This window comes from Ornithorhynchus anatinus, chromosome X5, assembly GCF_004115215.2.
Source record: "Ornithorhynchus anatinus isolate Pmale09 chromosome X5, mOrnAna1.pri.v4, whole genome shotgun sequence".
NCBI classification, from domain to species: Eukaryota; Metazoa; Chordata; class Mammalia; order Monotremata; family Ornithorhynchidae; genus Ornithorhynchus; species Ornithorhynchus anatinus.
The window spans coordinates 42,314,865-42,337,730 of record NC_041753.1 but is presented as its reverse complement, the minus strand read 5'-3'; the positions used below and the strand labels follow the sequence as shown (position 1 = coordinate 42,337,730).

Sequence of the window (22,866 nt, the reverse complement as noted above, 5' to 3'; positions counted from 1 at the left end):
GCATAAGGCAGCGAGAAGCAGCATGGCCTAGTGGAAAGAGTATGCACCTGGGAATTAGAAGACCTGGGTTCTAATCCCAGTTCTGCCACTTGCCTGTTGTGTGACCCTGGGCAAGTCATTTAACTTCTCTGTGCCTCAGTTTCCTCAGCTGTCAAGTGGGAATTCAATACCTGTTCTTCCTACATAGCCTGATTAACTAGTACCTACCTCAGCATTTAGAACAGGGCTTGACACATAGTAAGTGCTTAACAAATACTATAAGAATAATAAAAGCAATTAGAAGGCAGTTAATCACCTGTACTCTAAAGTGGGAAACTGCTCCTGTAAATTGGAAAGCTGTCCTTCCAAAAATTGGGCCCCAATAGTCAAAAGGACAAATTCATTTCTTTGCTTTAGTCTAATAGCATCTGTAATGGGGCCTACCAAGGGTGCTCTAGTTGAGGTTTTCCCACACTGCCAAGGAAACTCTAGTTTCCAAGGATTTATAATTTGGCTATAAAATATCTGTCTGAGGCAACATCATTCCCAAGCTTCTCTGCTTCAGAAGGAATGAGTATGCCTTTCACATTTTAGAAATGATTTGGGCTGGGTTGTTTGCTGAGGGTAAAGGGAAAAAATGTGTGGGTGTGCTGGTAGCAACATTTTCAGCAGGAATGCTGCTTTTTGGAACGGCTTAATAAGTACAGATCCATAACATTCTTGAAAGTTAGGAAAAAAGTGTGCTAGAAAGAAGCAAAGCTACATTTGGGTTTGGCTCTGTGTAGGACTTTTGCTCCTTTGGCTTATTAAAAAGGGGGTTATATTTTCAACACTACATGCATGGTGTCAGGTTTGGATCAGAAAAACTTGGGGGCTCATTAATTGATATCTCAGAACCAGGGGTGTCATAACATTTGAGAGACCCAGAAAAAATACATCCAAGCAAAAAATAAAAAAATAAATAAATCTGCCACAGGAAGTTGGAAAGAGACGAGAATGGTGGGGAGGTTAGAATGATTAGAATAGAGTGAAATTCTACCAGGACAATTTTCTCTCATTCTCCTGCCTGGCTCCTTCCTGATTGGTGGGAAACCATCATAGGAGAGGAGAAAAGGACAGGAAATACTCGCTGAAAATAATGCCTGGCTAGACCCAGGGCCACTGCACCAAAGTGCAGACTCACCCTGATTGGGACACCTCTGGCTGAGTTATTTTAGAGGTTTCATTTTCCAAAAAGCTGCTGACCACGTGCAGGCTGTTCTTTGCCAAAATAATTTTAGTACGTTTGGAGTTGGCCTCCCCGATTCATGGAAGTTCCAAAGGTTCAGGAAGAGCTAGGATATCATGGAATCAGTTCACTTAAATGGTAACCGGAGCCATCAGAAAATATTCCTGGTGGCATCCAGAAATGCTGGATGTTGGCTCTGTCCTCAGAACCGCTGCTTTTTTGGCCTTCCAGCTCAGCGAAAATGTTTCATCCTCTCTCAAGAGACTTCATACGGCCCTGGCAAAATGATGGCTTTGATTATACAATACGCCTTTTCCACGTCTGAGTATGAGGGCTAGATTTCCTGATTCAGAGACTCTTTCTGAGGAGAGAATGAAACCTGGGTCTCTCTTCACATTGCATCTGAAATTGCTGCTGAGTGTCTTGTTAAGGAAAATATTTGGGGGTTTTGATTTTTTGCCACCAAAGGCCACATTCCATTTCTTTATAATGAGCCATTTATTTCTGAGGGAGTCATTACTAAGAAAACATTTAAACCAAATTTAAAATGTCATCTGCTTTTGGAGGCTGCCCTTTGAGAAAACAAAAAGACAGACTGAACCTATTTTCAATCTTTTTCTTTCCGAATCGCTTGCATCAAAACAGGCAGGGTAGCTTGATGGCACCTCAAATCCCCGTGAATTAAAAGTAACTAAAAAAAAAAAAAGACATCTGAAAAAATTCAGACAGTGAAGATTTATAAATGAACATTTTCCTTCCCTGGTTTGAATTAATTCATAACATTTCCTTGCTGCCAGAAAGTGAAAGGTAGTGAGGTGTATTAGAGTGGGTCTAGTTAGTTGTTTCTGAAGAGCAACTGCTCAAATGGGATTGTGCGACTGGAACACCTAGTGGTCCCAGGAGAGTTCTTTTTCTCGACACCGTTCACCATTCAAACAGATTAAGATCAGATTGTGTTTCACTTTAGGCCCAAGTCCCACCCTCCATTACACGGTCAGTGTTTTCTGGCTCCTGAAGTGATCTCTTGGCATGGGTCTTCTCAAGGGCCCAATAAATCACATTCTCCAAGTTTACATTGAGTTTTTCTCCTGTGACATTGTGTTCAGTGTTCAGTGACCTGTGGCGAGGGTACCCAGACCCGAAATGCCATTTGCAGGAAGATGCTGAAAAACGGAGACTCCATCATCATCAATTCCTCCTCATGTCCGGCTTTATCCTTCTCCTCGTCGGTTCGGCCCTGCATGTTGGCAGCTTGTGCAAGTGAGTACCACAAGTAGCCCGGAGGAGGAGGGGAGTCTGGGATTCAGTGAGCTTCAACTCCTTGGACTAGCAGCAGTGAGTGGCTAATGGGCCAGGGTGCTGCCAGCCAAAATGAGGCCAAAGTTCCTTTTACCCACTCAGCTCAGAGAAGGAAAAGGAGCCTTGATCTCTGGAATGCAGGCAGAGTTCTCTTCCCTGGCAGAACAGTTTGCAAGGGCTGGAGGAAAGCTCATTTGTCTGGCACATAGAGAACTGGAAGCTGGAGGTGGCATACAACTAATGAAGTCCAATATTATCCCTCCCCCACACACGCCCCTTGGGGTTTTAAACCTACTCTAAACAGATTTGTTCTGTTTAATATTAATCCCCAAGGTTGTAACACTCTCCCTCTCGCCCCTGGAAGTGTTAAGGCCCCGGTGCTTTGCTGGACCCAAATGGTAAATATTTAACAAGGGGAACTCTCCTTCCTTTTTGTTCTCTCCTTCTGTTTATTAAGCTAAATTCTTTGTTTAAATGCTTTTAATGAGGGGAACTGCATTTCCCTCAGGTTGCCCCCTCAACCTGAGACCTCTGAGCTTGGGTTTCTAATGCCATCAAGCCACAGCAGGGTGACAGGCGGGCCGCTCCTTGCACCTTGTTATTCCTTGCCTTTTTGATGGTGGAAGCTTGATGTGCTACAGCTGGGAGCCGGTTGCTCCTATAAAATGTAATGGGCAAAGTTACCGCTTGGGCCAAAATGAACTGCTTGAGTTTTTCCTCTTCTGCTTTTGCCCTCTCCTGCCGCCAACCCAACCCAACCCAGCCCAGACTAGCCCCCTGGCCCCTCTTAAGACATTGCTTTGTCTGTGACCATTATTCACGATTGTAGGGCCTGGCCGGCCAGCTCAGAGACAAAGTCCTCACATCGTGGCCCTGAGAAAAGTGTACATCCAGCTGCGGAAGCAGAAGAAGCTGCACTTTGCCATTGGGGGGTTTGCTTACCTGCTGCCGAAGACCTCCGTCCTCCTCCGCTGCCCCACCCGGAGGTTCCGCAAGCCCCTCATCACCTGGGAGAAGGATGGCCGTCACCTCATCAGCTCGGCTCACGTCACAGTGGCCCCTTACGGCTACCTGAAGATCCACCGCCTCAAGCCCTCAGATGAGGGCACCTATGCCTGTTTGGCAGGACCAGCCCAGGAGCAGTTTGTGGTCAAGCTCATCGGAGGTAGCCGCAAGTTCCTTGCCAGGCCCTCAGGGCCCAGGAGGGAAGAGCAGGTCCTGGCCAGGAGAAAGGTGGGGCCGAATGAGGCCCTGCGCACCCAGGACAAGCACCAGAATTGGATCGTCTTCAACGGCAGCAAGGCTGAGAAGCGGGGGCTGCAGGTGGACCCCGGGAGTCGCTACGATGACATTGTCTCGCAGCTATTGGAGCAGCAGGGCTGGCCCGGGGACCTCTCTGCTTCCTGGGAGATCCAGGACTCCACTGAGAGGAACACCTCCTCAGAAGAGGACCAAAGCCCAGAGCACCCCTTGCTTCCTCTCCCGTTCACGATTGTGACAGAGCAGAGCCGCCTGGACGATATCCTCGGGAACCTCTCTCAACAACCAGAAGAGCTCCGGGAGCTCTACGGGAAGCAGCTGGTGGCTCAGTTGGCCCAGGACATCTTCAGGAGCCACCTAGACCACCAGGGCTCCCTCCTCAAGCCCGCAGAGAGGAGGACCCACCCGGTGGAGTTCCTCCCACCAAAACACGTGTCTGGGTTCAGCAGCTCCTTGAGGACCTTATCACCCCCCGCCACGGGGGAGGCAGGAAACGGCCCTCGCCGACCCCCTCGGAAGCCAACCATCCTGAGGAAAATCTCTGCGGCCCAGCAGCTGTCAGCTTCTGAGGTGGTCACGCACCTCGGGCAGACGGTCGCCCTTGCGAGTGGGACATTGAGCGTGCTTCTGCACTGCGAGGCGGTGGGGAATCCAAAGCCCACCATCAGCTGGGCAAGAAATGGAGAAGAAGTGCAGTTCGGAGACAGGTAAGAGCAAATACGTCTGCTTTTCCAGCAGTGTTGGTATGCAGTGGGTGGGAGAGCGGAAAGTGGCGATGTGATTCTCACCCTCCCCTTTCAGATTTTTAGGCATCTACCCCAGGGATTCTCAAGTTGGGGATCATGCGAGAGATCCAAGGGCATTTGGGAGACTGGAACTGGGAACTCTCAACAACTGCCTCACTTACTTGCTCATTATAGGGAACAAGGCAAGCCAGCCTCTTCCACCAACTAGGTCCAACCCCAAGATTACCTCCCTCCCTGTCCCAAGTTGTCCATGTGTTGCTATTCCTAGGGGGGAGGCAAACTAGATTTTCTTATCCCCAATGGCAGGAGTGATGGGGAGTTTGGGGTGCGGGAGGACAGCTCAGAAAGGATCAATGGAGGAAAGGTTCATTCCAAGCTCTTAATACAGTGCTCTGCACATAGTAAGCGATCAATAAATACTATTGAATGAAAGGTTGAGGAAGCGCTGGTCTTGAGCATGAACATGGGTGGTAGAAAGCCTGGACTCTGCTCCTATTTCTCTTCCTGACTGGCTATTTGACCTGAAGCAAGTCACTGGGCCTCCTCCATTTCTTTCTCCCATGGTGAAATGAAGAAAATAATGCCTAGCCTCTACCCACCTGCCAGAGGTGATGCCCATATTCATGAGAATCTCTGTAAATGAGTTTGAACTTTGGGGGTAAACACAACATTGTTGAGATGAACCATACAACAGCTTCTGCTCTGGGACAAGGTTTCCATGTGTGTGGTCTGACAGGCCATCAGGGATATTTCAGAAAATATGACCTTTAATATTTAGCTTAGTTCACTGCCTAAGCTCTGCTCTGTCTGCCACGTGCAACTTTGTAGCTTCAGCGTGATCTGGGATAAGTTATTCAATATCACTTTTTATCTCAATTTCTCCATCTGTTTTGTAGTGATGAGGAAAGATGTTACCCATCTGTTTTCCGGAGATGTAATGGTGACTACTTAACAAATGAGGTTAAAAAAATAGTAAAACTGGTCCATTTCAGACCTCAAAAAGTAATCTCCAGTTGCCATTGCTTCGAAATATTCAGGTCTCGCTCTTTGATCAGGGGGAACTGGTACTTGAGAAGTTAGCATGAAGGTTTAAAAGGATTACGAAAGGGCTCCATCAGTGGTGTTGATGAAGGTGCAGTTTCAAGGCTTGGGGTGGACTAATTTTGATATTTCAATTGCTGGAGTCCTGAGCTACAGGGGGGTCAGGGTCTGCTTGGATCCCTTTTCCCACTCTGAGGGGGGACCTCGGGGCACTTGCTCCTCCTTTCCCCTCAGCGCCCCCCTACCTCCAGCATTCTCTAAGATCAGAACTATAGAAGTAGTGAAGGTATTTATTGAGCACCCATTGGGTGCAATGCACTGTACTAGGCACTTGGGAAGGTACAACAGGAAGGTGAAACTTCTTGCCTGCCCGCACAGAGCTCAACTCAAATGGGGGAGACAAACATAAAGATATTTACATCTAGAGAGGTCATAAATAAATAAAGTGGACATATATACATGACCACTAAGGAGGGTGTGAAAACGTTCCTAAGTTACTGAAGGGATGATATGGCTCAGGGTCTTGGGAAATTAATCAAGGAAAACCTGTTGGAGTTGGGATTTTAGGAGGGATTTGAATGTGCAAAGAGCTGTGGTTTGTTTGATGTAGGGAGGGAAGGAGTACCAAGCTAGAGAAACAGGGTGAGCAAGGGGGCATTTACAAATAGGGTAATCGGAAATCCCTCCCAAGGCCCTCAATTTTTCCTTTTTTTCTGCTTTGGGTGAAAAACCAGGGGTGCTCCAACAAATACAGTAGTTCTGGGAGGCCTGTGATGGGCAGTTCATGTCGGCCATTGTCAGAGTACACACAGATCAGTGCCAATTTATAGGAAAATACAATTGCCCCAAACAGGCATATATTATTACCTAAATTCAGACTGATTATCCAGTTTGTGGATTTTCACAGTCTCTTGCTCCCTCTCTTCCTTGGCTTTTGGGCATACGGCTGCTCATCACCTCTACCAGAAGAGGAGCAGAAAAATGGAGAGAAAAGAAAGTATTTTGTCTCTTGCTCCTTGATAAAAAGTTTGGCTGTATCAGAGATTGAGCAGTTGACCATGGGTTCTTGAGAACACAGCCCATGTGTTTAAAGGCAGTCACGTTAGTGCATTCAGGAGAAGGTAGTGGACCGAGAATGTGCTGCCAATTCCTCTGAATAAGTTATGGCCCAGAGGTTAAAACAACGAAGTCTGGTCACCTGCTTCAGCTGGAGAAATGAGAAGAAATGCAGAGTCCACTCTCAAAGCTAAACTGTGTTCTCAGCATAATCGTCAGGGAACAGTCAGTAAATTTTTTTTCCAGAAATGCAGTGGCCCCTCTGTTTGGGAAGCACATGTATTTTGCATGCTCCCTTTTTGCTTTCACAGCTGATTCTCTTTAGCCTCAGTGGTTTCTGTAATTTACTGCTATTTACCATCCTGCTAGCCTGTAAAGAACGTCAAGCGTTGGGCGCCTGAATGAGGAACTGAGTACTGGTGAGTGAAGGACTCCCTACCTGGAAATTGGGCAAGGGGTAATAATTAAACTCTTGCTCTACTGCATTAATTTTGTCCCCGTGCCTAACTTTCACCAAGGGACTATCTTTCCCAGAGGATCTGGAAAACAACACATTTTACCAGTAATGAAAAAATTCCTCATAAAACTGGTCACTACTTCCCATCTGTTTATTACCAAACACATGCATTCCTTCTGCTGCAGTGCTTCTCAGAAGTTGCATCACAGGAAGATTGAGCTAGAGAGCCAATAAATCCCTGTTTGCCCATTTCCTGTAATTTAGGATCCAATCAATCAGTGGATCAATATTGAGCAGTTACCATGTGCAGAGCACTGTGCTAAGCTCTTGGGAGAGTGCAATACAACAGAGTTGGTAGGCACACTCCCTACCCTCAACGAGCTTATGGTTTGCCCAGTTTTTTGGAGTCTGATTAGAAATAAACTGGCTTGGATCTCGCCAAGCTGATTTATGCCTTTGGGCAGTTGGCCCTGGGTTACCTGGTGGCTCAGATCATTGTTCCATGAACCTAGATGTTCGGTCCAGGTCGAGATTGATCAGATTTGTTTGATGATAATGGCTCAAGATTTAAAAAACTACTTGCAGCAAATCAAGAAATGCATCAGCTCCTCATGATTATAACAAAATGGAGACCTATAAAAAGTTGTGACCGGACATGTATATCAAGATTTAAAACATGCACAAGTCTTGAGATGCCAAACCTGAGGAGTTTCTGGAATATGCTGAATGCCACCAACTAAGGGCATTTATTCATCTCTAAAGAAGCATTATGCCCCCTTTCACACAGCTAATGAAGAAAAGGAGGAAGGGGTGGAAGAAAAAGATGATGAGGAGGAATCCAATCCAAACCCTCAAACCAAGCAAAGAGGGAATCTTATACCAAAGGCAAGAATACTGCAATGATCTCCTGAGCATCAGTCAACCAATCAACAGTATTTCAGTGCTTACTGTGTATAGAGCACTGTATTAAGCACTTCGGAGAGTACAATAGTATTGGTAAGGCATAATCCTTGCCCTCAAAGATCTTACATTCTAGAGGGATGGAAAGATATTAAATAAACTACAGATACAGAAAGCAGCAGAGTATCTGGATATGTATGTAAATCCTGTGGGTGGAGTGAGTATCAAAGTGCTTAAGAGGTATAGACCCAAGGGCACAGTGAACACAGAAGGGAGGATGAATAGAGTGGGGAAAATGAAAGGTTAATCAGGGAAGGCTTCCAGGGTGGTATGAATAGAGTGGGAAAATGAAAAGTTAATCAGGGAAGGCTTCCCGGAGGAGATATGATTTTCACAGGGCTGACAGATGGGTAAGTCTGTCAAATAGGAAAGGGAGGGAGTTCCAGGTCAGAGGGAGGTTGTAACAAGGGATTGATGATGAGAGAAGACATTGAGGTACAGTAAGTAGGTTGGCGTTAGGGGAGTGGGCTGGGTTGTAGTGGGAGAGACTGAGATGAAGAAGTAAAAAATACAATTAAAAAAGCCAGGATTGGTTTGAATGTTAGAGTTTGGTCAAAATGAGTCCTCAAGCTTCACACCAAACCATACCCAATAACCAAAAGAAGAACAAAATTACCAACAACAGAGTCATGTAATGCAGTCAGCTCCAATACTGAAGTAACACAGCTTCGTGGGGCAGGGTGTGAGAGAAGAACAGGTGATAATAGGACTCTCAAGCAGTAGCTGAGTGGTGAACCGAAAAGGGGGCACATGCAAACAGGGGGAGTAGAAAAATGATTTTAAAACCTAGTCTTTAAAAAGCCCAGTCTTCAACAATGTGAGGTAGTGGTGGACTACTGGGAGACCTCTGTAGCAGATGGACCAGCCTGGAATCAGGAAGGAGATTACTGTTTCTTGAGACTGTCTTTTGGATGTCCCTATAAAGCCTTCATTCAAGGATAGTCTCAAGAAACAGTGACAGACAGGTCCTGTGTGGGGAAAATGCATCAGCACAGCAAGGAACTACCTTTGCGTGCATACACTGTGGAAGAGAGTGATGGGCGTTGATCTTTTTGGCCACTGTCTCCCAAATGGGTGGAATCTCACCATCAGTAGCATCACCTTTGAAAACAAAGGACACATACACACACGTATTTGTGATTGATTGGCTGAATAGAAACATGGGAGAATAGATGTGGGCTAATTTCCTTTGTCTTTTATCTTCAGGAACATCAGAAGCATGGCTTTGCCTTTTTTGCATCTTGATTAATGGGAAAATTTTTAGAAAGTCCATGAGCACTGTTAATATTATAGAGGTCAGGCAATATGGCAGGCTGAGTCTCAGTCCTCTATGTGCCCCAACATGCCCCAACATGTGCAGCAACAGTACATGAAGCCTGTTTTTACGGAGAGGGGAACAAGACTTGTGCTGAGGGGAAAGGAGAAGCTTTGGTGTTGGTCATCCCTGGTGGCTTTGACTTTTGCCAGTGGGGTCCCCTGCCGGATGTCTGTCTGTCTCATTCTTTTGCTTGCTTGTGCTCACTGTGAGAGGAAACCCTACTTTGATTCTGCCCACAGGGATGGGACAGGAGAGCTCACCCACAGGACCTTCCAACTCTAGACAGATTTCCTCATGACCCAGCAAAGAGGAGGCTTAGGGGTTCCATGGCCATACCTCATCTGCTAGCTCCTTTGGTGGACCTTCAGGCTCTTCTCATGGGCGGCCCATACCATGCTTGCCTCCTGTTGGGGCTGAGCCACCTAAAGTATGGTGGCAACTTTAAGAGACAGCCATGTCTGCTGCAGGGGCTCAGGCAGACAGCAGGCTTCCCAGCACACACTGCCTCGTCCCTGGGGTTGTGCTCTGCTGGGAAGATGTGAGGATCAGTGATAGAGGCAGCTGAGCCAGTGCCGTTCCAGGCCAGCACCTGGGAGGCAGAGCTGAGGGCCAAGCACACGGCCCCACACAGTCTCCCTTCCCCCTGCTCCTTCATCAGCCACCCCCCCAGCCCCACCCCCCGCCCTTCACAAAGGAGCAGCTTCAGAGGGACCAAGGAGGAAAGGGGCCCACAGGTGGTGGGGACAACAGGATGTCTCCACCACTCCCTTGTGCCCTGTGATATCATGCATGTGTGGCAGGATTTGGGGAAGGTCTGTTTCAGGCACCATCTTTAAAATGCCCCCAGCTGCAGCCATGTTGGTGACTAGAAGCAGCATGGCTTAGTGGATAACAGCACAGGCCTGGGAGTCAGAAGGACCTGGGTTCTAATCCCGGCTCTGCCACTTACCTGCTGTGTGACTTTGAGCAAGTCATTTAATTTCTCTGGGCCTCAGTTCCCTCCTCTGTAAAATGGGGATTAAGACTGTGAGCCCCATATGGGACAGGGACTGTGTCCGACCTGATTAACTCGTATCTACCCCAGTGCTTAGAACAGTACTTGGCACATAGAAAGCACTTAACAAGTATCATTATTATTACTGTCTGAAGCAGCTGCAGCTAGAGTCACAGATATCGGGGTGGCGTTCAGCCCTTTCTACCCACCCCCGCTCCCCACCCTTTAGGCTGGAACCCCTAAAGCCCCCATGTTACTCCACCCCTGATTCCCACTTGTTAACATCTCACACCTAGCATGTTGGAGGATGATTCTGTAATACTTCTCACCCATCAAAACCCCCCACCTTCAGGAAACCCTGATACAGAAAATTTTAGATTTGTTATGGGGAAATCCTTGTAATTACTTTAAGGGATGGGATGGAAGAGCACCTGAAAAAAGACTCTAATTTGTTTAAGGATCAAGAACAGGGGTCCAAACAGAAGGCAGTGTGCTTAACTAATCTGTTGGCATTCTTTTAGGATAATTCTGCTTTGATAGAAACAGGAAATTCAGTTGATTCTAAATGCATATATTTCTAACAAGATTCCTCATCTGAGATTAATAACAAAGAGTTATGGACTAGGAGGTGGAATAAGGAGTTGAATAGAAAACAGTCTTCAGACCCAGTAACAACTGAGTGGTCACAGAAGGAAATGGATGAGGGAGGAGGGAGATAGAGTATCAAATGAGAAATGCCTCGGCTAATAATACTATACGGGAAAGTCATACAAAACAGCTTCCAAGTTTGTGGATAATATAAAAACTGGAGGCAGAACAGATATGGAGGAACAAAGAAACCAGAATCCAAATGATTTGGCTCCTTTCAGTCCTTGGATTGCATATAATGAAGGTGATAAATGTGTTTTCCCAATAGGAAAAAGAAAGCAAATTTAACTCGTTGAGGAGTAAGGAGCCAATCTGATGAAGATATAATAAATTGACTGGTTATGACCTTTAACAAGAAAGAGATTTGAGTTTATGGAAGTCATTGAAAGGGCCTAGTGGAAAGAATACAGGCCTGAGAGTAAGAGGACTGTGTTCTAATTTTGGCTTTACCACTTGCCTGCTGTGTGTCCTTGGGAAAGTCACTTCACTTCCCTATGACTCAGTTTCCTCATCTGTAAAATGGGGATTCAATTTCTGTTCTCCCTCCTACTTGGATTGTGAGCCCCAGTGTTGGGCAGGGAGTGTGTCCAACATGATCATCTTGAAACTACCCCAGGACCTTAGTACAGCACTTAGCACATAGTAAATACTTAACAAATACCATTATTATTATTATCATTATTTCAATTAAAGAAAGAATATATCATCTCAAAGCAGGGGTGTGCCCAATGAGCAGCAACATTGAAAGGCACAGCTAAGATCTAATCCCCTTCAAAAATGTACTCAGAGTACACTGTTCTTGGAAAGGCTGTTGGAATTGTGAAGGAGGGAATGAATAAAAGACTCCCAAAGTCAGACCTAAACATGCCCAAAACTCACAGAAGATTAGTTTACACTTACTGGGAAAAGAGAGCAAATTGCTGTCATTATGCAGAATAATAGAATTATCAAAGCATCTGGTAAAGTGGTTAAAACATTCTTCTATGAGAAAGGAAGCCATCAAAACTAATGGAAGGTGAAAATTCTGAAACATTAAAGGTCAATAGGAAACCCAGACATAACCATTTAATACAAAGGAAAGTGATGTGGAATGTTACCAGGGAGAACCAAGGAAGCCTCATGCATTGATGACTTGAGACACAACTAGATGTATTTATGGAGCAAAAGGGAGCCGAAGGCTGGCAAAAAAAGGCAGTGTCAGGATTAAGATGAATTAAGAGAGTGGAGGATCTGTGGTTGAATGATTGTTTCCAATTCCAAAAATGTCTTGCATTCTTGACTCCAACCTGTAGCAAATCTAAACCATTAACTGTTAGGTAACTTTCATTCTGGCAATTTCTTTAAAAACACCAAAGTTTAAAGTAAAGAAATGTTTCCCCAGCCTCACTGGGTTGTGAAACTTTTAAATTTCAATATACATATTTGTGTGTGTGTGTGTGTAAAATTCTGGGCTCCAATCCTCTTCAACTACTACATTTATGGTTTCAGGAAAACATTCTTGCATGGAGATGGGCTTCTCATGATATTTTTGTTCTCCTTTAACTACCAAGCTATTTACAATGCAAGATGTTTTGGTTAATGACTGTGCATTTTCCTACCTAATTACATACCTTTGCTGGCCTCTGTTAAAGGCCACTGAGAAGGCAATCAAATACCAGGCACTTTTGTTTCAGAGTTTTCACCTTCCATGGCATATCAATAGGTGGCCCAAATTTAAATGATTTAGTAGACTATTTCACCCTAGGAGCCAGGACGATTAAATATCCCTAACTTTATGGATCCCTGCTACAGAAGCCAGTTTTCGTTTCTAGAGGAAAGCAATCTTCTCATCCCTCATCCCTCCATCTCAACTCAACATACCTTAGTTTCTCTTGGTAATTTCTTGATTTCCCTGTCCTCCATCCTCTGCCCTCTTGTACTTCCACAGTGCCTTTGCTCATTGGCAAATCTCATGAATTTGGCACTGGCCTGCATCCAACTAGCAGCAGTGGAAGAGGAGGATTTTCCCTCTCTTCCCCTCCCAATCCTTCTCCCAGCCTCAGTTGCCATTTTCACCACAGTCACAACTTTTGTCACAGCAAATCCCTGCTCTGAGTGGGGTGGGGAGTAATCAATCAGTGGTATTTATTGAGCTCTTATTCTGTGCCAAGCACTCTATTAGGCACTTGGGAGAGAGCAATACAGTAGAGTTGATAGATACATTGCCAGCCCCCAAGTGGAGCAAAACATTACTCTCAATCTCACCTGCTTCCAGTCTCACTCCCCAGATTTTATCCACTTTGGTAACTTCTTCCCATTAAGAGGCCAAACTAGGTGACTATTAAACAAGATAGCAAATTATTTTTATTTTTGTATTTTTTAAAATTTCTACTGTGCTTTCCCATTTGGGAAATTACTGACTCAGAGAACTAGGACCTATAGTTTCTGACTTGTGTTTTAACCTCGAAAAGTAATAGAAGAACCCTTGTTTATGGGGAACGGTGGAGGAGGAACTAGGGTGATTCTGGCATGTTGACACAATGCTTCTCTGTGATATTTGAGCATGTTTTTCAAGTAGACTTTTTTGCCCTTTGCATGAAAAGCTGACAATCTCTATTCTAAAATCAGAAGATACTGGGGAAACAGTGTGGCCTAATGGAAAGAGCACAGGCCTGTAAGTCAGAGGACCTGGGTTTTAATCTTGGCTCTACCACTTGGCTGCTGTGCAACCTTGGGGAAATCACTTAACTTCTCTGTGCCTCAGTTTCCTCATCTGGAAAATGGGGATTCAATACCTGAGTGCTCTCCTACTGAAACTGTGACCCCCATGTGGGACAGGGACTGGTGTCCAAATTGATTAGCTTGGATCTATCCCAGCGCATAGAACAGCGCTTGACACATAATAAGCACTTGAACAAATACCAACATTAAGTGGGTTGAGTAAAGCAGATATGGTCAGTTCTCCTATAGTGCAGGATTCATTGTTTTTTTCTTCGAAGAGCTTTGCGGTATGGAAAACTTGTATTAAAATGCTTCATATCCAGTGCCATGCAATTCCCCAAACTGTTGTGTCTTGGACCACACAACATTTTATCCAGACAGACAAGCATAGTTGGAAGAACACTCCCTAATTCTGCAGTAGCACTCTGGCCAATACAAGTAATGAAAATACATATAATGATAGAACTGTCTGTACTGTGGCCATTCCAATAAATCTATAAATGTGCTATAGCAAATTCATCAGCCCAGGAGTGCTTCTATCACAAACTTAACGGTGAGTTACTTATAGATGGGAATAGTGCTAGAGTTTCCTGCAATCAATCAGTGATATCTATTAAGTACTTTTTATGTGCAAAACACTATACTAAGCACTTGGCAAAGTAAATACAATAGAGTGGGTAGACCTGATCCCTGAGGCCCTTAGAGCTTAGAGAATGTGTTTAATGGACTGGCTCTGACATCAGATAATAAATGAGTTTTCCAAATAATCCTATAGCCAAAGAAATAAAACAGTGGGCTGAACCTGAAAGCAGAATGATCAATCAATCAGTGGTATTTATTGAGCACTTACTATGTGCAGAGCACTGTACTAAGAGCTTGGGAGAGTAAAATGCACCGGAATTAGGAAACACGTTTCATACACATAAGGAGTTTACAGTCTAAAGGATAAAGGACATCCAAGAAGTGGCGCCTATATACATCCGTATTTGTTACTTGGGGCTTTTTTTACTCCTACTCCACATCCCTCCCCAGCTTTTAGCCCTGTTGCTTTCAATTTCATCAAAAAACCAAACTATTTTGATTTTACTTAGAATGCAGCACTATGCTTCTATTCTTGTACATTCTGCAACAGGGCTGTCATGTTTATAACTATATTCAAGTTGATAGAAATCAGCTACCAATAAATTAAAACTCATCAGAAACTAATAGAACAGAAGAGTTCTAAAACTCATCGAATATTTTGTATCCCTGCTTTTTGCTCCCTGTTTGCAGACCTATATAGAAAGAAGTAGATGGCCTAGAGAAAAGAACATGACCCTGGGAGTCAGACGACTTGGGTTCTAATCCCAGCTCTACCACTTTTTTTAATGTTATTTATTACGCTCTTACTCTGTGCCAGGCACTGTACTAAACGCTGGGGTAGATACAAACTAATCAGATTGGACACAGTCCATCTCCACATGGGGTTTGCAGTCTTAATCCCTATTTTACATATGAGGGTACTGAGGTGTAGAGAAGTGCAGTGACTTGCCGCGGCAGACAAAGGGCAGAGTCAGTATTACAACCCAGGTCCTTCTGACACTCAGGCCCATGCTCTATCCATTAGACCATGCTGCCGCTCCACAGTAAAATGGGGATTCAATACCTGCTCCTCTTCCTACTTAGACTTTAAGCTCCACATGAGAAAGGGACTGAGTCCAACCTGATTATCTTGTATCCACTACAGCCCTTAGCACATAGTTACATGCTTAACAAGTACCATAATTATCATTATTAATCACTAGAACCAACAGCTTTTCCTTTCTTTTGCCTGTCCCTTTTTCTAGAAGGCTCTTAACTCCCCATACAACCATGATTCCCTCTGCTGGCAGCCTCTGCTCTGTATTCTATCCCTAGAGCAAAACCAATCCCTTGACACTGATATGCGTAAATAAAGACACTTAATTTTCTGCCATTAGTTGTTAGAATAAGCATTTATCCCCAAGGATATTTTAAACATGGGGAGATAAATTGGAATATTTAAATAAAAGGCAGATGGAAGGAGTTGAGACCAGCACGATTACAATGAAGTCTAGTCAGGAAGGACAGATGAGGCTTCAGGCTTCGAATCTACACAGAGGAATTATATTAACCTCAGTCTCCCAGTCTAGACTGCAAGCTCATTGTGAGCAGGGAATGTGTTTGCTGACTCTATTGTACTCTCTCAAGAGCTTAATACAGTACTCTGCCCAAAGTAAGCTCTCGATAAATACCATTGATGATGATGATGATGATGATGATGAAGGAATTGGTTATAGTGCTGGTGGCTGCTGCAGCACCACTCACATGTTCTCATCATTGCCAGTCATGTTCCCGCTGGAATATGGAGTGCAATTAATCAACTGATCATATTTATTGAGTGCTTACTTTGTGCAGAGTACCTTACTAAGCACTGGTGAGAGAATATGCTGAATAATAATAATAATAATAATGTTGGTATTTGTTAAGCGCTTACTATGTGCCGAGCACTGTTCTAAGCGCTGGGGTAGACATAGGGGAATCAGGTTGTCCCACGTGGGGCTCACAGTCTTAATCCCCATTTTACAGATGAGGGAACTGAGGCACAGAGAAGTTAAGTGACTTGCCGACAAGTGGCAGAGCTGGGATTCGAACTCATGAGCCCTGACTCCAAAGCCCGTGCTCTTTCCACTGAGCCACGCTGCTTCAGCCACGCTGAATGAATAAGCGGACAAGGGTTCAGCACATTGTGAAATGTCTCTGTGGTCTTTGCCCACATTAGCCAGCTACAGGCAGAATCAGGACTAGAATTCAGGTCTCCTGAGTCCTAGAGTGGTGTTTTTTTAATCAGACCAATAGCAGGGCAGGGAGACCAATAGCCTTGTGATTCAACAGTCCATGAGCAGAGACAGAAAGATGATTTCACAGTCTCACAGATAATCTCACAGACAGACTATTCTGGAATTAGTTTTCTTTTAAACTTTGTATTGGAGCCCACAGGTACCAATCCCTAAGGCTGCAATTTCTAAATGAAACTAATGTGTAGATAAAAGTGAGGGATAGAGGATCAGGTTTCATCATTCCTTGTTTTATCCCAACTACTGCAAAGATAATGGCAATAGTATCCAGAGCTTTCTTTTGTATCCAAACTTAAGCTTTAACATATTTTACAGAGACAAGGTTCTATCCCCTCTCCTTTCTCCCATCCAATAGGGATGGGGAAAGTGAAGGGGGGAGGAGGGTCAGTGGAATTATGGGAAGGACTTTGCAAGCATCCTTTTTGCCAACTTCCCCCTGAGGCAGGATGATACTCCTTGTCTCCATAACAGAGAGGTCAAGTGAGTTACCAATGATCAAAAAATTAATGAATGTAGAATTGCATTCAATTCAGGGGTTTTGACTCTGGTCTTCTGCTCTGTTAGACTCAACATGTGTTTTTATAAGTGGGAGAAAGTTATTCACTAGTTTTAATGGCCTAATTCCGGATTCCTCCTCTGTTCAAACTATATTTCTGACAGATATCAATTCCCGTTGGAAACTGTTTTCACTACTTCTATTATAGTGGAGTTGAAAGAAAATGCAGTGTGTGATTCTATTATTAACACTTCATTGGGTAATTTGACTAGGTCTATTTTACTTGGTGCCATTTGGGATTACGAAGTAAGAACCAACTAATGAGGAGGCAACAGTGATGGGCCCTATGGGATTAGTCAATGAAAAGACAAGGGAAAATGAACTCCATTCCTGTATGATGAGTGAAATCTGGAAAGGTCGAGGAATAGGACAGTGCATCAAGAGGAGGCTTGTAGGAAGTGGGCAAGGGTTGCAGCCTCATCCATGAAGCAGCACGGTGTAGTGGATAGAGCAGGGGCCTGTGAGTCAGAAGGTCATGGGTTCTAATTCTGGCTCCTCCACATGTCTGCTGTGTCACAAGGTAAGTCACTTCACTTCTCTGTGACTCAGATAGCACATCTGTAAAATGGGGATTGAGACTGTGAGCCCTGTCCTATGTGGGACAGGGACTGTGTCCACCCCGATTTGCTTGTATCCACCCCAACGTTTAGTACAGTGGTTGGCACATAGTAAGCACTTAAATACCACAATTATTTTTATTACTGTTATTATTATAAGTGTCTCCAGGGTTTGGGGCATTTTTATCACCTGTTTCAGCTCCTGGGCCCTGCTCCTGGCACTTGAGTTACAGCTGGGCCAGACAGAATAATAATAATAAAAATAATGGTATTTGTAAAGTGCTTAGTATGTGCCAAACACTGTTCTAAGCACTGGAATAGATACAGAGCAGCCAGGTTGTCCCACGTGGGGCTCACTCTTTCAACCTCCATTTTACAGATGAGATAACTGAAGCACAGAGAAGTTAAGTGACTTGCCCAAGGTCACACAGCAGACAAGTGGCAGAGCAGGATTAGAACCCACGTCCTCTAACTCCCCAGCCCGTGCTCTTTCCATTAAGCCATGCTGCTTCTCAAAAGCTCAGAAGCTCTCTTCTCAGAAGAAAGCGGTAGCGGGCTTGGGATAGAGAAAGGGACTCACAAGTGGCCACATAAGAGGCAGTAAAAAGTTCAGTGGAACCCTAAAGTCATGAGACAATAGGCAACAGTCCTTGCCCCCTGTCACCTGTCACCGGGACCAGGTTCTTTTGGAATCGGTGCGGCGAAAGAGAGAGAGAGAGGCCGGGGATGGAAAACCTGAGTTTTGCATAGAATTTATTCCGCGGGGTGAATTGAATTAATTAATTATTTAGACGTGACAATTGGCCTTCCCTTTTGGGGGGAAATATGGTGTTAAAGCTGCCCCTTTGGGAGGAATATGGTGTTAGAGCTTCCCTAACAGGAGGAATGCACTGGTATGTTACTCGCATGTGGACAGACACCCGAGCCCACTTATGATTTACTCACAACGTGGTGAGGCAACTGGCTCCCACCATGTGCTCCCCTCACCCAGGAGGAATCCACCTTTGCATTAAATACACTTATGCGGTAAACACTAACGAGTTACATACACATATGAGTTAAATACAGTCATGCGTTAAACCCAGTTATGCTTTACCCACTTATGGTCCTGGCACTTGGTGAGGCGGCTAGCTCCCACCCTGTTCATGTCCCACTCGGGAGGCACCTACTTAGACATCAAATCCACTTATGTGCTACTCGCACTCGGTGAGGCGGCTAGCTCCCACCCTGTTCACATCCCCCTGGGGAGGCACCCACTTAGACATCAAATCCATTTAAATGTTACATACCCATGGTGAAGCATCTGCCTTCCAACCCCATGAGTACTCAGCAGGACAGGACACTCACCCATCCCACGGCTCCTCACTCGGTGCAGGCAGAGCGGCCTTCTCACGCTCTGGACAGAGGCGACCTGCAGCCGGCTGCTGCAAGTCCAGTTCCTCTGCGCAGAAGGTTAGAGGCAGCAGGTATTTATCACCTGTGCCCTTAGGCCATTCCAGCTTCTGGCCTCAGTTTATCCAATCTCTGCCCTCCCCCCTCCTCCATTCCTAATTTGATTGGCACAGGGGTGAGGGGCACCTTCTGTATTCCCAGCTTGGGCTGTCAATCTAGCAGTTTCGGTTGTGGGGGTGGTGTCCCACCCTCACTTCCAAGTTCCGCCTGCTGGCTCAGGAGGTCACGAGGTAGCATTTGACCTCGAGATGGTCGGTACCCTAGGGTCACCTGGGACACCCCCTTGCCATAGATTGGTGTATATATCCTGCTAAGCCACCCTCTGGCATAGTGCCAGGTTTGTTGCTGCCTAATTGAAATTATAAGGCAGGAACTGACCTATCACCATCTTCTGTATCCATATCTGGCCAATCTCTAATTTAGTTTAATGTATGTCTCTCCCTGTAGACTGTAAAGCTTCTTGTGGGCAGGGATTGTGACTACCAACTCTACTTTCCCAAGGGCCTAGTACAGTGCTCTGCACACAGTAAGTGCTCAATAAATACCATTGATTGATTGACTCTGCACTTATTATAGAAGTCAAATACTTCAGTTTGTTACAGTGTTGTCTTTCACTCCAAATCGTTATTACTATCATTACATAACAAATCCTGGGAAAAAGTTATTCCATGGAAAATCAATTAGTATGATCATATTGGAATGAATTTTAGTACAATTCATTAAACTTTCAGAGAAGCAGCATGGCCTAGTGGAAAGAGCACAAGCCTTGGAGTCAGAGGACCTGGATTCAAATCCCAACTCCTCCACTTGTTTGCTGTGTGACCTTGGGCAAGTTACTTCACTTCTCTGTGACTCAGTTATCTAATCTGTAAAATGGGGATTAGGACTGTGAGCCCTATGTGGGACAGAGACTGTGTCCAACCCAATAATCCTTAATCTACCCCAGTGCTCAGTATGGTTCCTGGCATATAGTGAGCACTTGACAAATATCATTTTTAAGAAAAGTCAGTTATCCATGGAAATGGGAGTCTGGGATGGAGCATGAAATTAATTCTCAGATATTCCAAAATCCTAACTTTAATCAAAAGTTTCCATCTCTTTCCCCCAATATTTTCTTCATAACAGTAATATTAATAACAATAAGAAAAAGAAGGTTGGGAAGGGAGGGAGAACAGGGAGATGAAGGAGGCATTTGACAGACCTGAATTGAGCTAATTGCGAAGCTACAGCATTTAGGGAGAGATCTGAGACTTTTCTGCTCAATTCACTGGAGATCATCAATGGTTTTCTGGACAAATGGAATCATGAGCGCCACTAGTAGTAGTAGTGATGATATGTCCTAAATGAAAAGCATTGTACTAAGCACTTGGGAACTACCACAGATGCTCCCTGCCCACAGTGGATGTGAGATCTGCATTGGCATGATTCCTAATGGATTGGGATTGGGTTTGTAATTCAAATAATTGAATGGAAAAGGCAGAGAAGGGACTATTTGTCTTTGTGGTTTCCATTTAAATGAAATCCTTTTAGATGACTACAGCCGCCATGCTAAAGGAAACCTGTGTCTGAGTTCATTGTGGTTGGTCTGTCTCAGTTCTGATGTTGACCTCTTGAATGCATTCTCTTGTGACTGCTGCCTTGGGTCTCAAGTGCCAAGGAGCAGGTGCACGGCTGACCAGACCTGGCTTGACCTTTTTTTTTTCCATTTCCCTAGGATACTTTTGCAGCCGGATGATTCTTTGCAGATCTTAGCACCTGTTGAAGATGACGTGGGCTTCTATACCTGCAACGCTACTAATCCTTTGGGATATGACTCTGTCTCCATTGCCGTCACTTTAGCAGGTAACCCAGCTGTCAGGAGTGCATCAGACAAGTACCACATTAAACAAATCTCATGCAGCAGTTCCTGCTAAAAGCCAGAAGGGGTGATGGGCTCCTGTTTTTGAATTTTACAATAATAAAGAAAAAAAGACCTTCAGGGTATGTGGGTGAATGGAGGGAATGGGCTAGGGCCTTTCTACATCCAGAAGAAGGCAGCCTTCCCCCTCCAGACCTTCACAGTGCTTTTGAATATTCAATTTCACTCAAAATCCACAGTAGTGTTTATTTCTTTTGTTTCAATTTCCACTTCTAACCTATTCCTTAGCTTTAGCTAGGAAGCTAGAAGGGGCAGGATTCCTCCAGATGCTTACTTGAGGAAACTGTAGCCTAAGGGAACAATGTGTCCAAATTGCTGTCTGTAGTTTTGATATTTAGGAGATTACCAAAGTGAGAGGTTTTTCTTTTTGTTTCTCAAATTTGGTGGGTTTTGTTGTTTCAATGCTATTCACATCACATTGACAATCAATCAGTGGTGTTTATTGGGTGTTTTCTGTGTGCAGTGCACTGTACTAAGTGCTTGGGAGAGTACAATCAGCAGATGTGGAAAACCCCTACCTTGTTTCCCGTTCAGTGAACTCATTTTATTCTGACTGACTTATCTGAAGACTACATATACAGGAAGCAGAGTAGGCACGTTCACTAGGTTGGGGCTTGAAGGAAGAGATTTTCAATGAGAGAAACACCTATCTGTTAGTGTGCAGAGACAGGGTTGCCAGTGCCATGCTTGGTAAACCAAGCACTGAATCTGGGAAAATAAATTTAGCTGTAGACATGCCAAGGAGCGTGAAAGTCAACAGTGAAATAGGGAACCCAGAATAGCTTAGTCTCAATTTTTAATGAAGTGCGCGCGTGTGTGTGTACTTGTGTGTATAAATGGTTTTAGGTTTGCCTTTCTCTTAACTTCTTCCAGTGACACTCTCCTTTGCCTCACTTCATGCAGTATCCAGATGGTCTGTACCATTCTAGTTACATTATCCATCCCCTCCAACCAGCCATAGGGAGGGTACTGTTGACATTCTTCCAATTACTGGCCAAAAATGGCTCTTACAGGATTACCTTTCTTGTTTATATTTATCTAGACATGGGTCAGCTCTATACCAGACTAAATATCCTTTGTTCCCCAGAATTCAATTCAATTAAAGGAAAGCTGTCTGTAATAAAGCAAGTGAATTGTAACATCAGGCTTGCCTTCAACTCTTTGAAGGGACGTTATTGGAGAATACCAGCAGGTTTGGAGCCAGGGAAGAGAGACAAAGCAGCCAGAGGGGACTTTAGGAACGTGGAGGAGAAGGAAGAGCCCTAGAGTATAATTGGGAAAGCCTCAAATCTCAGAGAGGGTGGGTACTGTGCTTGGAAATTTGCAAATGTTAGTTTAATTGAATTGGAGAAGTCATCCGGTTTATACAATGTAAGCCCTTAGAAGTGTGTTAGTAGTTTTGCTTTAGCAAAAATCATATTTGCACATGCAAATCAAGAATACAAATCATGATGACCCAGGCTCATGTTCTTCAAATCCCACCCCAAGTTAGCCTTCAGCTCTTTTAGTCAGATGTTCTTCATCTTAAAAAGTCATATTAACATGTTAAACAATTTATCCCTGCTTTAGCAGTTTTCCTTCTTCATGAACAGTGCCTGGGACCATATGCCTGTCCCCAGTGGACTGTAAGCTCCTTGTGGGCAGGGATCACAGCTAACCAACTCTGTTATATTGTACTTTCTCTCAAGCGCTTAGTAAAGTGCTTGGCACACAGAAAGCACTCAGTAAATACCATTGATTGATGGATCGATGTGGGAACAGTGACTGATTTAGTTTATCTGCAGCCAGATTGTGTTCTCCCATTGGCTGTGGAGGGTCTCAAATTTTGCTCCACCTACCATA

General features: G+C 44.5%; 1 protein-coding gene across 2 annotated transcripts in view; it reads left to right on the top strand.

The window, feature by feature from the left end:
• Window positions 1-22,866, top strand: part of ADAMTSL1 (ADAMTS like 1) — a 320,400-nt gene that overhangs the window by 240,853 nt on the left and 56,681 nt on the right. For both annotated transcript variants that reach the window (XM_039910787.1, XM_029055244.2), the window contains exons 18-20: window positions 2,314-2,467; window positions 3,336-4,473; window positions 20,821-20,948. In XM_039910787.1, coding sequence (XP_039766721.1) covers window positions 2,314-2,467; window positions 3,336-4,473; window positions 20,821-20,948 — 1,420 coding nt within the window. The remainder of the gene's footprint in view (window positions 1-2,313; window positions 2,468-3,335; window positions 4,474-20,820; window positions 20,949-22,866) is intronic.